Source organism: Mastigoproctus giganteus, chromosome 8 (genome assembly GCF_048544385.1).
Source record: "Mastigoproctus giganteus isolate SK-2022 chromosome 8, ASM4854438v1, whole genome shotgun sequence".
NCBI lineage: Eukaryota > Metazoa > Arthropoda > Arachnida > Uropygi > Thelyphonidae > Mastigoproctus > Mastigoproctus giganteus.
The window spans coordinates 164,212,726-164,228,389 of record NC_143582.1 but is presented as its reverse complement, the minus strand read 5'-3'; the positions used below and the strand labels follow the sequence as shown (position 1 = coordinate 164,228,389).

The window sequence follows — 15,664 nt, the reverse complement described above, 5'->3', positions numbered from 1 at the left end:
AGAAATAACTGACAGATGGCGGTGCTTAAATTATTACTAAAATGTATAAAATTGACAAAAAATTTATAGAAGAAAAATTCTTTATTTATAATCTTTATTTCACCATATTTACCCCAAGCTCATTGGTGGAAAATGATATTTTGGAATTGCGATTATGAGAATTTGGAACTGAAAGTATGGTATCAGTTACATTATGTAGCACGTTTTCTAAAAGGTACTGTTTAATTTTTTATGAATTAGGACATGCTGATTGAGAATGTGATCTTAGTTTTTGCATAGCATCAATGATTTGCCCAGAAATGGAAGAAAGAGTAAAAATGCAGTAATGCTATATCGAGTTTCTTAACAGTTAATAATATACAGAATACAGTATATTATTAATACACTGTTCGACAAAATTAACAGAACAAAACCCTCGTGAGTAGCACAGTTCTTCCCATACCGGGTGGAAAAGACCCGAGTTCGAGTCCCGGTGATGTTGTGAGGAATTTTTATTGGCTTTTTTCACAGCGTGGCTAAGTTAGTCGGTCTCAGGTGAAGGTAGCATGGTTTTTCGTCCAGCAAACAGAAACTCGACCTCAGAACACACGCAATTTACAGACATCATATACGGAGCAATATGACCTTAGTCGCTGATGCTCCTACAACAACAGAACAATCTTTTTCATGAATATTTTATTATGAACAGTGTCGACGAAGGCGAATATTTGATATAATAAGCATCCGGCATGTAAATTTCGAGTATCCAATAAAAATCGATCTACCACAGTACAGAACCACACATTATGCAAATTATTCATGCCTGTAAAAACACGGGTTGCGACTACATCACTTCGTTCCCGTTTTTTTTTTTTTTTTTTGGCTTGCTTAGGGAAACAGCCATATCTCCAGCACTCAGGATGGGAAGTCATCGTCGTTTAGATGATTCTCTGAGATGGCGAGCCGTTGGACGACTTGAAGCAGGACAGTCGCAGGCGGAGGTGGCACGTTGGCTTAATGTGTCACGCAGGTGTCGAAGCAGTTTCAAGAGACAGGGATCATTACAAGAGGAGCTGGCCAAGGTCGCCCTATGGCTGCGTCAACTGGAACAGACCGCTATCTGGCTCTAACAGCAACACGGAACCCTACGATGTCCCTGCGATATTACAGGAAAGACAAACAGTGAACGAAACCATTGCGTCTATGTGACCTATACAATGGTAATTCTTCAGCGTGGCCGACAGTAAACAGATTGTTACAAGTCAATAAAACCATACTTGTATATGGAAAATTAAAATAAAAAAAGTAGTGTACGGATATGTTCCGTATGCATGTATGGTTTTGTTAACTTGCAGAATTGGCGCTGTTGGCCACACTGAAACATTTCAGTACGAGTTCAACAAAGCACAACTGTTTCGTTCACCGTTTATTTCCTGTAGTGCCGCTTCTCGCTACTCTCGAAACACATTCCTCTTTCACTTCATGTTAAAGTGACTTTATCGCCGTACTTTTTATTATTTATACGCCAGGAGATTAGCTCCGTAACGACTCGCTCTAAGTGGAAAAATGCCGCTTGTCTGTATTTTGCCAACTAACCGAATTCTCCTATAGAAGAGGACTGATGGAATACTGTGGGATGTTTTTTTTTCGAACGTGCTATAATTCGATAGCAAACTGGATTTTTGCAGTAGCAAGTGAAGTTAGATAGCAAACATACCTTACAAACTCAAAGACGGGACTCTTACTAAGAGTATACTTTAGAGCAGGGGTGGGCAACTTTTTTCGTCAGCGGGCCGAATGAAGTTTTCGTATCATGATGCGGGCCGAATGAAATTTTCGCATAATGATGCGGGCCGGAATAGATTGAACGATTTAATAAAAAAAAATCAGAACCTAAAAAATGTTATATTACTTGAATTACCAAATTATTAATGTATTTTTAAAAAAAATATCTGAATGTCCAATTATCATTGAAAATGCGGCATTCGGCATCAAATTTTTTTTTAATTGGCTCATTTTATGGGCTATAAATTATATTAAATTAAAAATTGTAATACCGTAATTAGAAAAGGCATAAAACATAAAATATCTCGCACCAGTATTATTTTTTTCAATAAGAAGTCAAACCCAAAGGAACTTCGTTCGATCGATGCTACAATAATAATTAGGAAATAACTCTTTGACGCTGCGTAGAATCACTTGGTTACTGTTGTACTGGCCACGATTCCCGATTGAACCGAATTAAGCCGAACGTTTACAGCGAGTGTAGTCAGGTATGGATTTTCCATATTTATGCATTTACCGAGGGGGCCGGATTCAACATCGTCGCGGGCCGATGTGGCCCCCGGGCCGGCTGTTGCCCACCCCTGCTTTAGAGCGATATTCCCATTGTGTACTTCGAAAAATCCAGGAATTTATTAAAAGTGACAATAACAGTAAAGTAAATCAGCTGAGCTCGCCTTTCATTTCAGAAAAAGAAAATGAAGCCACGAGATTTACGAAATGAAACATCATATGCAACGACCTATGAAAATATTCCTTTAGCCATTGGGTAATACTGCATTGGAGAAATACAGATAGTAAATAGGCCTTGTGTGCTAGAGACTATTAACGTCATAAACTCGTAGGTCACCTTAGCCTAGTTTGCAAACAATACCTTAACCCGGAAGAGAACAGCTACCTGTGGCATTTTCTTAGGTTCGGCGTAGAAATCCGCCTTCCCTGAACTGAATTGATATTAATTCGTGGAATGAATAACTAACATATTCGGAATACTATTTGATGGGTCATCGTCTTTCCATTGTATTTAATCTTATGCCCATTGCGTCGCGCACTCTTTGCTCAAGTGATGCTTCTGACAGTTCCTTTAAACGCATTTTGATTCTTATCTGTATTTAGTACTTCATTTCTGAACATTACCACTTTTAGGGGGAAAAAAAAAAATCTGTTTCGAAATCACTTTTTATTTTGTTTTATTTATTTTTTTCCCCTGCTTTCTTTAATGGATTCATAGCCGCCTGTCTTGTGCTTGTTTTTATTCATTGAGTCGTAATATGTTCCCTCTTGTATGATGGTTTCAATGTCTAGACCTCTCCAAATTATCCTTGAGATGTGTCGTTATTACAGAAGACTTACAATAACAAAAAAAAAAAAAAAAAGAAATGTTCTACTTTGTCTGGTGGGGGAACACAAACAAACTTGGAAACAAAAGAGTGAATGGAAAGCTAGGTAGCTTGTTCTTCCTGTTGACAGTGATATTATTCCGAGGCGTGCTGCACGCTCGGCGTTATAGGAACGCGACAGGCTTGTCATTGTCTTGCGTTTTTTCTTCTTTATACCTCTCCCAGCCATAACACGACATGTCTGCTGGAGGCCATTAGTCATCCGCCCTATTGGCAGCTCATGTTGGAAGTTGGGAAAGGGGGAAACGAAGTCACCGTTTTCTTCAAGATTTTCTTCTTTTCTGCCAGTCATTTTGCGGGTGAACGGTTCCCGCACGTGACATCGGACAGCGGGAATAAAGAATGTATACCATAGGTCATTTGGTCATTCTGTAAGTCATTTTCTGGCTTCAGCTTTAAGACAATATCTGGATAATCGACATATGGTCTTCAAAAGGGGGAGATGTCTTTGTTCGTATGGCAACATCCTGACGTCCTTCCTTTGTTCTGTACGTCTGACATTTTTTACTTCGACAAACAGCTCAGACATTGACTTGAGCAGTAGCATTTCTCATTGGTGAAGATTACTGCGGTTAATTGAGTGTACAAACAGTCTCCTAAGTGAACTTGCTGTTTCTAATTATATTACGTTGGTTAACGCATTAAAGGTGACCAGGCCCAAGTCTCTTTGTAATGTATTATCACGTTTATTGAGTTAACGCGAGAGGAGTTTTGTACCTTGAACTTTACCGTATTACGTTTATTAGGTTCACGTGCGAACAGTGTCGTATTACGTTTACTGAATTAACTACGAATGGATGTGGCCTTCCAAACTGCTCTTCTGTTCGCAAACTTTATTGCGTTACTGCTGACGTAACTGGTGGTATGCTCCATAGTTTTGCTCGCAATTATAACAGAAAACAGTACCAGGTGGACTGTTTGGAAAGTGAGATAACAGATGTTCTTGGGAATCTATTGCATTCTCGAATTGTGAACTGTGTGAGGATGACTATTCCAAATGGAGTAGTGTTCCCAGATATCTGAATTTAGCATGTCAAATGGGCTAAGACCACGAAGTTCATCAGCATCCTCCAGCTGCATGCGGTCCAAGTGTTACTGTGTCCAATAAACAAGTTGATGGGTACTTTTGTCCGTGACAATAGGGGCGACCCCAGGTAGGGGCTCTTTCCCCATCTTTATTAACAAAATAATATGAAGGAAGTGGAGCATAGAAGGAAGTGAAGACATCAAAATATGACTGGGGCTTGGCGAAAACTGTAGTCTAGTTGTATTCAAAATTACGCTGAATTTGGAGAACCAGTATATGATACGAAGAAACCTTGTGAACTGCAAAACAGGTTGGCTTAGGTAATGTTGAGTTACTTGAATCGTACTGTGAAAAATTGATTACCGAAGAACTCTTGAACTTGAAAAACCAAAAGATCAAAACGAGGTTGAAGAAATGCTACTGATGTCTCTTTCGGAGAAAGATGAAGACGCGCAAAAGAGCGTGTCTTCATCATTAATAGGGACATGAAATTAACAGGGACATAAAAAGCATAGGAATATTACCTCTTGTGCAAACATAAGAAGAGTGCATTGTTATTAATAGGATTCATATTTTAAATTACTGTACCTCAATCACCTACGACAGAAATTTCCTTGCCCTTGACCGGCTAAAAGTGTTCAGCGTGGTTATAAGCCTAATGAGCGCGATGGTTCCATTTTAAATAAATGAACGATCCTCGAAGGTTCAGTCTTCCCTTATTATGTTGTTTAAGGCGGTTGTCATAACGTCATTTATGCAAATTGGCAAGTCGGCTTCGTTCCCTATTACTGTATTACACTGTATATAACAGTATATCCTGTTATAGTTAAAATTCAGTATTAATTTTTTAAGGAACGATTAATAATCGATTATAAAATCTACAAACATAAAGCTGAAGGGGGGGGGAAGCGGACGAATCCGATCCGATGTTATCAAAACTATACATAATATTATCATATTCTCTCTTCTTGTTTTCGATTTCATAATTGACTAATTTGCATATAGACGATTATAATAATGCCATAATCTGTTATTTCGATTACGCCCATCATTAGGTGACTGTCGTGCTATATGCTTTGTGTTTCATTCGAATTCGACAAGAAACACTGAAATGCACTATTTTAATCCTTCTTGCACAATTACAATATTCAAAAAATATATATAACAATAGGTTAACTATTAAAATAAGTGAAGTACAAAATAGAAAAAAAAAAAAAAAAAAAAACTAGCAATCGCAACGTTTCGGCTGTTATGGCACAAGCTTTGCCACAAACGAGGACAACATCTGAAATCACTGTTGTCTATGAAAGGAATACCTACCTTTTTATTAGCTTGCTTTGAAAATCTGGGATTGAAATCCAAATTAGGCATTTAACTTCGTTTCTTTGGTTCACCTTGCTTCTGATTCCTTCATGAAGTGAACAGTGTTACGTCCATTAAATACTGATTATATGATAAAGGCGGTGGCATAAGAATCGAAATAGTATGGTATTGTGCTAGTTCTGTCTTAAGAGTTAGCCTAGTGTTAACTTTTTAAAATATTGTAATTGTGCAAGGTTCGGTGTTACTTATTGAATTTGAACTTTCGTTACTGGCGTGATGTCGTATAAATCTTATACAAGTATAAGATTTATACGGAATTTCGGAATAATCATTAACCGCATTAAGCACTTGAGATCGATCCACGATCAACTCAAACGTATGTGCTACTGCACTCGTGCGCTGACCACTCGCCTACGTCATTCCTAAGTTAATAAGAATATGAGAATCACTATAGTAAGGTGGGAAAAAATATATGGCTCAAGGCCATTTAATAGAACTGTCCATTCTATACAGTCTATAGTGACACTGCGAAGTGAGGGAGAGGGAAGCCTATTGTTTTGCTCATTATTATAGTGCCAGCGTTGATTCGAGAAAGACCGTGAACTTGTCATTACAGAAGAGGGACTACAACTGAATTGCTAAAGATATTTGACAAGTAACAGAAGCTGCTGGAGCCTACAATTAATACTGGAAAAAAATTGCAGCGAAAAGGACAATAAAAGATAGTAATTTAGGTAAAATTAAGTAGTGAATAGAACACGGAGAAAGTAGATTAGATTATTCGGAGAGATTGCCTGATGAACTCCCAGAGTAGAAGGATTGCTATTGGAATTGTTTTCCTTTCATGAACAGTTAAATTTCTTAAATTACTTTCTTCATATAAACCTGCTCCCTTCTTAGTGTATTATTTACTTAGTAACATTCTTTTCATTTTGGCATTCCTGTAATTTATTTTGTACTAAGGAGCGGCCTCCTGTTGCCTTCGATCTTTAACTCCACTCCAGATCGCCTTTTCAACAACCGCCGTCCATTATTACAGAGCTATCTTCCATTACCTTTCATGTAGCGTCCGATACCACAGTTAATTTTGTTTCCTTATCTTTGTAAGGCATTCGTGTGTCACGATGTCATTTTCTTTTTCTTTGTATTAAATTATGCAAGATATTAAACTAGTTTCTTTTTTATCCTAAAGTTGGTGAAGGAAGATACATTTTGGGGGGGGGGGGTATTATTGTAACAACATTTTCAAACATCTTACCATTCCTCATATTGATTATTGGAGTAAGCGCTGATGTTGCTCGAATTTAAAACGATTTGTCCTTCATATGCGATATAGTGGTACTTTATAGACTAGCTAATCGTGCGCATAGGACATTAGGAAACTTACATTATCTCCAAGATATTTCAACTCTAGGATCGTTTTAATACTCTGAAAGGTTTATGATCTTCAATCATTTTCTTATATCTTTTGCAAAACCTCAAGAGCGCATTGCTCTGTCGTGTAAACATTTCAGTAAAAGTCTCTCTCTTTGCCCCATTCTGGGTATTACTATATGCACATCATCACAAAACTGTTAGAAGAATATCACTGCACAATTTAAGATTCTAAAAGTAAGGACAAACGTAGAAGTTAAAAGATAAGAATGTTAATGGTTCAGAACGGTGTAATGAGTTTCTCTTGCAGTCGTTTAACTTCGTATCACACGATGAGATAATACTTAGACTAGGGAAGGCCGTCCTGTCACGTGTTTGGTATCAGTTTGTCGCACGATAGTGAAAGAAAGATACCTCTCTTGGAAAATCTAACTCCCTCCACCTTTCTCCTTGTAGTTAGAAAGGATGATAGCAATCACCGTCTTTACTGTTGAATTCATTTACGCAGATAAAAATGAAAATATTAACGTGAGGAAGTTTTTGTATAAAAATAAAAGCTACATTTTTTTTATTGAAAAGATTTTGGTGATTAGCAAAGGAAATGGTACGCAGCGGAATTTTCCACGCAGCGTTCACTGTTTGTGAAATTCATTTATTATTAAAAATCAGTGATTTTACTAAATACATTATTGGAAAATATTTTATTACTATGTTATACTGATAATTTTCTTTTGGGCTATCAGTGAGTGGAAGCACATATGACTGAAGTATGCGTACGAAAAGGGATGCTGAACAAAATTAAATCAGTGATGGTGTATGACATTGATTTTAACTAGATATAAATTTCTGTTTATACTCCGGTACGACCACACGGTCAGAGGAGTTCACAAAATAGAGAGAATACAAGAAGCAGCACTGTATTTAGAAGCCATGGGCTTGAACCCCGGTCACTCAAGGCACGTGTACTAATGTACCCTCGCGTCTGACCGCTCGATTACGGCAATGATGCCTTCTTAGCACCGCAAATCATTCCCCTTTCAAATTCTGTCAGGTCCTTACCTCATTGCTCGGCTTCGTAATGACGAACTGACAAGCACTACATTGGCGTCACTATATATGCTTTACCGGTCGGTGACGTCACTCCTAGTTACTATGGGATGTGGCCACTCGTTGAGACAGGCATAGTCAATGTTTTGTCTCGTGAATGTATTTTGTATGCTTCCTAAGGATGTACATTTTTAAATTTGCGGCATATATGTTTCATTCTTACAAATCAAAGTAGAAATTATGGGAAGCACGAGGTTATGTGAATACAATAACGAGATGTACACACGTATTATAATAGCAGCAAGTTAAGTAGAAACTAGCATATTACAGCAGTGATTTTGTGCAGTTGTAGATTATAATGAGCATTAGTGTTATCCATTTTCTGAAGAGGCTTCGTATTAATTTACAATTCGAGTTTATAAAAGTCCATACATTTCAGGAAAGGTTACCATGGGTCAGAGAAAACCGGAGATGTGGACGACAGCCCGATGAGCCAAAATCTTAAGGAGTGATTTCCAAATCATCTCTTCGTATCTATTCAGTATATATGTAAAGGTGGGCTCTGGAACTTGTACAGTCTTCGGTTCTCCTCCGCCAAACCTTTAATAATGAGGAAGTAAGACCTAGCTGAGGTTTTGTACCTGATTCGAACCATCCTATCCCCAAATTACACTGTCATTGTTTTCACCCGGTTGCATTATAACTGGTCAATCCTAATCGGTTTCCGCAAAGAGTATAACTTGATTGGTATTATCTGTAAGCCATTGCTTTTCTATTAATTTCATCAAAATGGAAACTAAACTCTGAATCTCCAAGTTATTCAATATATTTCGTGGCCATTCAGTAAAGTTACGCTGGAAACAAGATTACAAATGTTCATTAAAATTATGCTGGAAATCGGTTAAAAGAACGATGAGTAGATTATCTCCAGTACTTTTTACATTGATTCCCATTTATTTAACTTTAAATTTTATATACCTATCTGAGAATTGTTTTAATTTTCAGTCACCTATTGGAAGTTGTGACATACAACCCCAGGGGCTCACATCTGGTGAGTATGAGCTTGGCAAACCTAGGGTCCTGAGCTGGATATCATCATTCTTCTCCTTATTGGTGATTCCTTTCTACTTTCTCTCTCTCTCTCTCTCTCTCTCTCTCTCTCTCTCTCTCTCTCTCTCTCTCTCTCTCTCTCTCTCTCTCTCTCTCTCTCTCTCTCTCTCTCTCTCTCTCTCAGGGTAACTCAGGATTTTTTTTTTTTTTTTTGGCTGATGCAGTATAAGCCTCAAGCTTCTTGTACCATATGGCTGTGATGATGATGATAATAATATCAGATATGCGAAAAGTCATTTTACTTCCAATTAAAAAATAATACGTGTAGCTATTATGCTCTGAATTTGGTTGAAAATAAATTTTTATGATTCTTATCCAACTACATGCGTGGTATGTGGTCATGTACACACAAACCCGTTGTTCTCTGTGTCAATGAACCAAATATTGTAGAAGAAAAGGAAAATTCCGTGCTATATATGCGTCAGGCTGTTTTCTGAGGCTGTCGGTATTTCATACTGTCATACAAAAGACCACTAAACACTAAATCAACGGGAACATTCCTTCCTCGATCTAATTTAGTACGTAACGTGTGACGTTGCCTCGAGGTAACTGAATGTCCTCAAGTATTTCTTTTGCTCGTGATCGCTAAGCTGCTGCTGCTGCTGCTGCATACGCTGGTTATGGAGGGCAATCATTTATAAAAACAAACTGGGCAAAAAAAAATGCAGCTGTCGAAACACAAAGGCGACTACATAAACATCCCCTTTAGCGATGAACTTTTGTTTCCTGTGACTTCGTTGCTGCGTGTCAAAATTGAACGCTATATTCATGCAACAACAAATACTACTTTTACGATTTGTTGTCCCGAGGGCGGAATTCATCTTCTTGCGCAATGGGCAGTCTTTCGCCCTTTCTGTTCGCCTGAGCACGGGCGCATGTGCTAATGAAAAACCACATCTTTAAAAGTAACAAATTACTCCATATATCTCGCTCTGTATACCATTCCTCTCTCTCTCTCTCTTAAAGAAAATTCTTCCTTTTTAAATGTTTCTTAATTTCTTTTTGTGCTCCTCAGAAAAAAATACTTAGAGGATAAGTTTTACATGCATATTAGTGTTATTATTTAGAGTATGGTGGCAAAGAAGTAGCCACGAGCTTGGAAATTGTAGTTCTATAAATTCTGCATCTTGGAATCAACGTAATTACTTCTCAGTAATCTCCTTTAATACTCCAGATATTATCCACTGGAGGCTCGAAAGTTACGCCCATTCAGGTACTAGCTGGGAGATCTGAAAAGGCTTACCGACATTAACTAGGACCATAATAGGCTGTAAAAGTGTAGTAAACACGGAGAAATATCTAAAGATAATTACTGTGGGGATTTGATAACGCCGCTGAATTGCAAAGAACTTTTTATGGCGAATACGGAATGTGTACTCTGCAATGTTTAGAGGGCGAATAATCAGATTCACAGTGACCTAATGTGTGAAACGGAGAGCAGAATTGCATAGAGAATGTAATTTTATCTAAAATTTTCGTCTTTGAGCAAAAAGTTAAGTGATATATGGATTTAAAAAAAAAAAATTGTATTACATTTCATTAGGCTTATTCGACAGTTTCATAATAACTAAGATGTTGAAATGTGTGCGCAGAAATGGCCGATCTCTTTATTTTATTTATGTAGCTTTCAGGTTTAACAAGTTTATAAAGAAATGAAAATGAAATTTTTAAATTTTAATTTACCTTTTGTTTGGTTTACAGCATTATACTTGTCTTCTTTCGTTTGCTGTAATCAGCATGCTTTATTTCACGTTTTGTTCGTATGAAGTTGAGAGTTTTGCTGCGTTACATCGTAAGATTTATTCCTTCGCTCCGTACTTTTAAAAAAATCCCCCCCCCACTTTCTTCATCCTTCCGATGCAGTTGAAAACTTGCATGTAATAATTATAATTATCACATGCATCATGGTAAAAATGCAAACTGCAGCCGTTATCAATCCACTGCAGGATTGGAAGCCTCCTTAACGATTCATGTTGAGGGAAATGGACCATAATCTGCCATGCTGGTCCAATGCTGGTTTGCAGATCGACCGTATTTAGCAATCGGGAGCTTGAATCCCGGTCTACTCAAAGAGCGGGTGCTACAGCTCTCCCGCTCCTGATCACTCGGGTTCATGAGGAGGGATATAAAAATCCCTCATGAGAAGAGCTCCGCAACTCTGAGTTTTTATTCTTTTTCAAGAACTGCGTTTTGAAACGGTTATCTATTTGATTTATCGATGTGTTGATAGTGCATTGTTTTCCTTGTTCTCCTGAAACAGTTTATTCGAAATAATTCACTCCCTTAAGCCATTAGACTTTTTAATTCATGTTACCATTTCGGAAGTATCTTTAATTTAATAAATGAATTACAGTGACATAATATTGCTGATGAAAAATTTACTGTGCCTGCAAGGAAATGATGTATCGATCCCCCTTACGGTGCAATGTTGATATAATGCTCTGTATTCTGATTATTACTAAATAGAATACCACTCTTATACCAGGTGAAATTAATAATAATTCAGGTGGTATATAAGAGAGTGGTATTATATTTAGTAATGATCTTAATGGAAAACAACCACGTAACGTCCTTCCGTAACTATATTAAATAAATAAATTTCTGTTTATACTCCAGGCACGACAACCAAGTCAGTAGAGTTTACAATAAATCGTCGATACAAATATTTATCGTATTTAGTAGTCGCGGGCTTGAACTCCGATCCACTCAAAGCAACGAGTGCTATGCACTCTCGCTCCTGACCACTCGGCTACGTCAGGCCTAGACCCTCCATTCTCCCAAATAGACCAATTTTCATTATTGACTATCTTGTACTTGTTAGATTTAGCAATAATGTTGATGGGGATGATCTAGGTAACTGGAACTGTATCCAAATCTCCATTTACCTAGGGGGTCACTGGCTGGTTTTTAGAATAGAGGAACTATTACATAAATAATTTGAGGTGTTCCAACGTTTTGGCCAGCCCTGTATATATATATATTTTTTTTTTTTAATTTTTTTTTATTTATTTATTTTTTAATATACAGGGTGTTTCAAAAGTGATGGTCAATAATTTAAAGGTGAACTGTACAGATTACAATATGCAAAAAAGCCTAGTAAACATGGATCCTTAAGTGAATCGTTTTCGAGATATTGCACATTTATAGTTAGGATCCACCACTGACTTGTTTGTTTAGGTTAGGTTATGCTCATTCTCCCCCTTTCCCAATGCTCTGAGACGTAGCAGGCATACTAGTACTTGTCAAAGGATAGTGAACATGGAAAGGGTTTACAGCAACGAAGAGTATGCGGACATCCACTTCAATGGTAAAGCCAACGGCAGTGCATTCAGGGCTGCACATTTATACCAAGAAGCATTTCCCCGCCGAAGGCAGCTCAACCGGCGCATATTCATCAGGGTACATCAACGCCTCAGAGAACATGGACGCTTCGCACGTGGAGTAGGTAGGCAGGCCCAGAAGCATATCACCTGATGTTGAGGAAAGGTTGTTAGAAAGAATATTAACAAAAACAACAAGCGGCCCCTAGCCAGAAACTGGCAAATCCGCTATGTACATACATACATATATACAATGATATACATAGAATCATGTTAATTACTATGTCATAAGTGAAATGAACATGTAACATGTCCACACAGCAAATCACATCATGCAACTAATCAGAAATATAAATTATGGCACGGGGAACCACAAGACAGCAGTCTTTTTCTATTCTAGGAAGAACGAAAACTGCACCCTGGGAGGGTGTTAGAAAGAATATCGTATCGTATGTGAACTTATCTTCGGCGGCACCCAGGCTAATGCCCATCTGCACCTTGTTTATTCGAGTGGATCTTCACACATATATGCCTGCTGTGTAAACGTGTAAGTGTAGTGTAATGTTCGTGTTTTTGGCAGCCACCAGGGCATCTGCTACCTGGCGCCCTTTCCTGGCATGCGAAGTCAAAACCGGGTCCACTAAATCTTCTATGAGGTAAGCACACAATCCCCCACCCATCAGTAGTGGTACAAGACTGATGGGTGCCCGCAATCCCGTTCCCAGGTCGCCCACACCCAAGGAGCCAGCAAAAAAAAAAAAAAAAAAAGTGTTAGAAAGAATAGAATAAAATCCAGGAATTTCGACAAGGAGGGTTGCTCTGCAAGAGCGTGTACTGAGTCATAGCAGTGTGTGGCGAATTTTTTTACATCGCCAATTACTGTACCCTTACCATATCCAACGTGTGCAGGGTCTCAGCAATACAGACTACCCTCCCAGAATACTCCCAGTGGTGGATCTTAACAGAAAATGCGCATTATCTCGAAAACGGTTTGTTTGCGGCCCGATGTTCACTGGGACATTTTTTGCTTATTTTAGTTTGTACTTTTCACCTTTAAATTATTGACCATCATTTTTGAAACGCCCTGTATATCTAACTTTGATAGCCACATAAATGTTCGCCCTCTTAAGCCGTTTTTCTTTAAAGCTAACTTTGAAGACATGACCGTACCAGAGTGGTTCATACACAAGTAGAGTTACTAACGACGCGTGTTCAGACCACGTGATTCCTCAAAATATGGCACTGTTTTTGCAGTTTTTACTTTGTAAACCTCTCTGACGTTGTGTGATTGTTTCGGATTAGAAACAGAAAATTTATTTTATTTTTAATACTGAAAAATTTTATAGGTAGTATCGAGTTTAATCTTGTGAACGAAAGGTGATCACGTAACGGGCAAATTCGTGCAACCGGTATCCCCATTCCTTGTGCATCTACTGAGATTACTGTTAGTTGCTATTAATAGCAATTGCAAAGTAATAATTCTATTAGTGTACTGTAGTGACCTCAAGGACATTTCGGTCATTGCAGTTTCTACAATTAATGAATGAGTTTTCATTAGGTGATTTTTCTCTGTAACTATTTAATTTGGTGAAATAATTTTGCTAATAGATTTAGTAAAACTAAAACTTCTTGTTGAAATCATTAGCAATTCCTGTTGATATGTTAAGTGTGAATTTAACATTCTGATATTGTACCTGAAGCGGAATTATCTTTAAGTTTTGTAAGGAAGAAATTTCAGTTGGTTTAGACCAATTGGTTGACAATCAAACGAGAATTGATTGAAAATTTTTCCATCAAGTCAGCGACCTGAATCCACATATCACTCCCAACTGTAGGCTCGTCCAACAAGCCTGCTTATACGATAGCCTTTCCCCCTGCTGCCTTTATGTAAGACATCTTACCATGTTTTGTATATTTATATGCCAAAATCCTTGAAATTTACTTTCCTTTTATTACAGAACATTTTGCTCTGTAATTAAAAGATTTTTTTCCCAAACTTTTTCTGTGAGCCTTTTTTCGGTATATTCTCTTTCATCTGGCGTTTGCGTCATATTTGTAAAAGGTAGTTTGGGGATTGGCGTTACACCTCTTAGAAGTTATTCATTTCTGTTGCTTTTGAAATGGTTTATTGATTTTTTTTTCAATTCTTGTTATCCATTTTTTTTTTTTTATTATTTCACGCATTTTCTTTCTTCGCTTCGAATGTTTGCTATTTCATTTATTTCGGTTACATCTTCTGAAGCTTGAAATTTTGATATTCGTTGTTGTCACTTTCTTATCTTTTAAATTCCGCCCCATTCTTCTGTCTTGTTACTTCTCACCATCTCCTTTATGCCATTCTCTTTCTTCATGTATACATGTCTGCGTTCATTGCATTTTTTTAAGCATTTGGGGTAATTCTTTTGTATTCGTTTGCATTTCCAGCCTTTCTTATGATTACGTCTTATCATATTTTCTTACTGCCCCACAGCTTATTTCGTTGTGAAAATGCGCAGTTCATTTTTTCTTATTTCTTTACTCTCGGTGATTTTCTGGGCCTGCATTAAACGCGTTGCTTGAGGCATCTGATATTTCTTTGGTTTCTCCAAATGCTTTATGTCTATTAAGTAATAGGTTTGTACCATCATTCGAGCAAACGATAATTTTTTTTTTTTTAATACTTTAAAGTGATACATGCATGCGCGTGCTTACTGATTTCTTTATTGAAATTTGTAATAATAAACTTTTTCAATTTTCTTTTGCCAGGTAATATAAGGACGAGAGCGGTACTGGATCGGGAAGCCAATTCTCGTTATTGGCTTACAGTGTACGCCCAAGACAGAGGAGCCGTTCCGTTAATTGCTCGTCTAGACGTGTATATAGAAGTGCTGGATGAAAATGACAACATTCCTCTAACTTTGGAACCTGCTTATTACCCTAATGTCCTTGAGCATGCACCACCAGGAACGTCTGTTGTCAAATTAGATGCTTTCGATCTGGACGCTAACCCAGACCAACGCCTTCAGTACCGAATTTCTGCAGGAGATCCACAAGGATTTTTTACTATTGACAGTGGCTCAGGTAAGGAATAAAAAAAAAAAAAAATCACTAGATAATGTATCAGACATTTTTTCTTAATTTCTTAACACGGGAGTTAATTTAGGAAAGAACCGCAACAATAAGTTTCCACCTGTTAATACAGGGAATTACGGAATCATTTTGTTCTTCCCTATCTAACTTTATATACCAAAGAATATATAAAAATCCAGTTTCATTGACATAGTGCAACCCTGAGCACTCAAATCACAAAGCTTCGTTGTTAA

General features: G+C 37.6%; 1 protein-coding gene across 8 annotated transcripts in view; it reads left to right on the top strand.

Annotated features, from left to right (window-relative positions):
• Positions 1-15,664, top strand: part of LOC150081977 (fat-like cadherin-related tumor suppressor homolog) — a 1,021,521-nt gene that overhangs the window by 378,591 nt on the left and 627,266 nt on the right. For all 8 annotated transcript variants that reach the window (XR_016547261.1, XR_016547260.1, XM_090379029.1 and 5 more), the window contains one exon: positions 15,108-15,422. Coding sequence is in view for 6 of the 8 variants with exons in the window: in XM_090379029.1 (XP_090235155.1) it covers positions 15,108-15,422 (315 nt within the window). In the remaining 2 variants the exon portion in view is untranslated. The remainder of the gene's footprint in view (positions 1-15,107; positions 15,423-15,664) is intronic.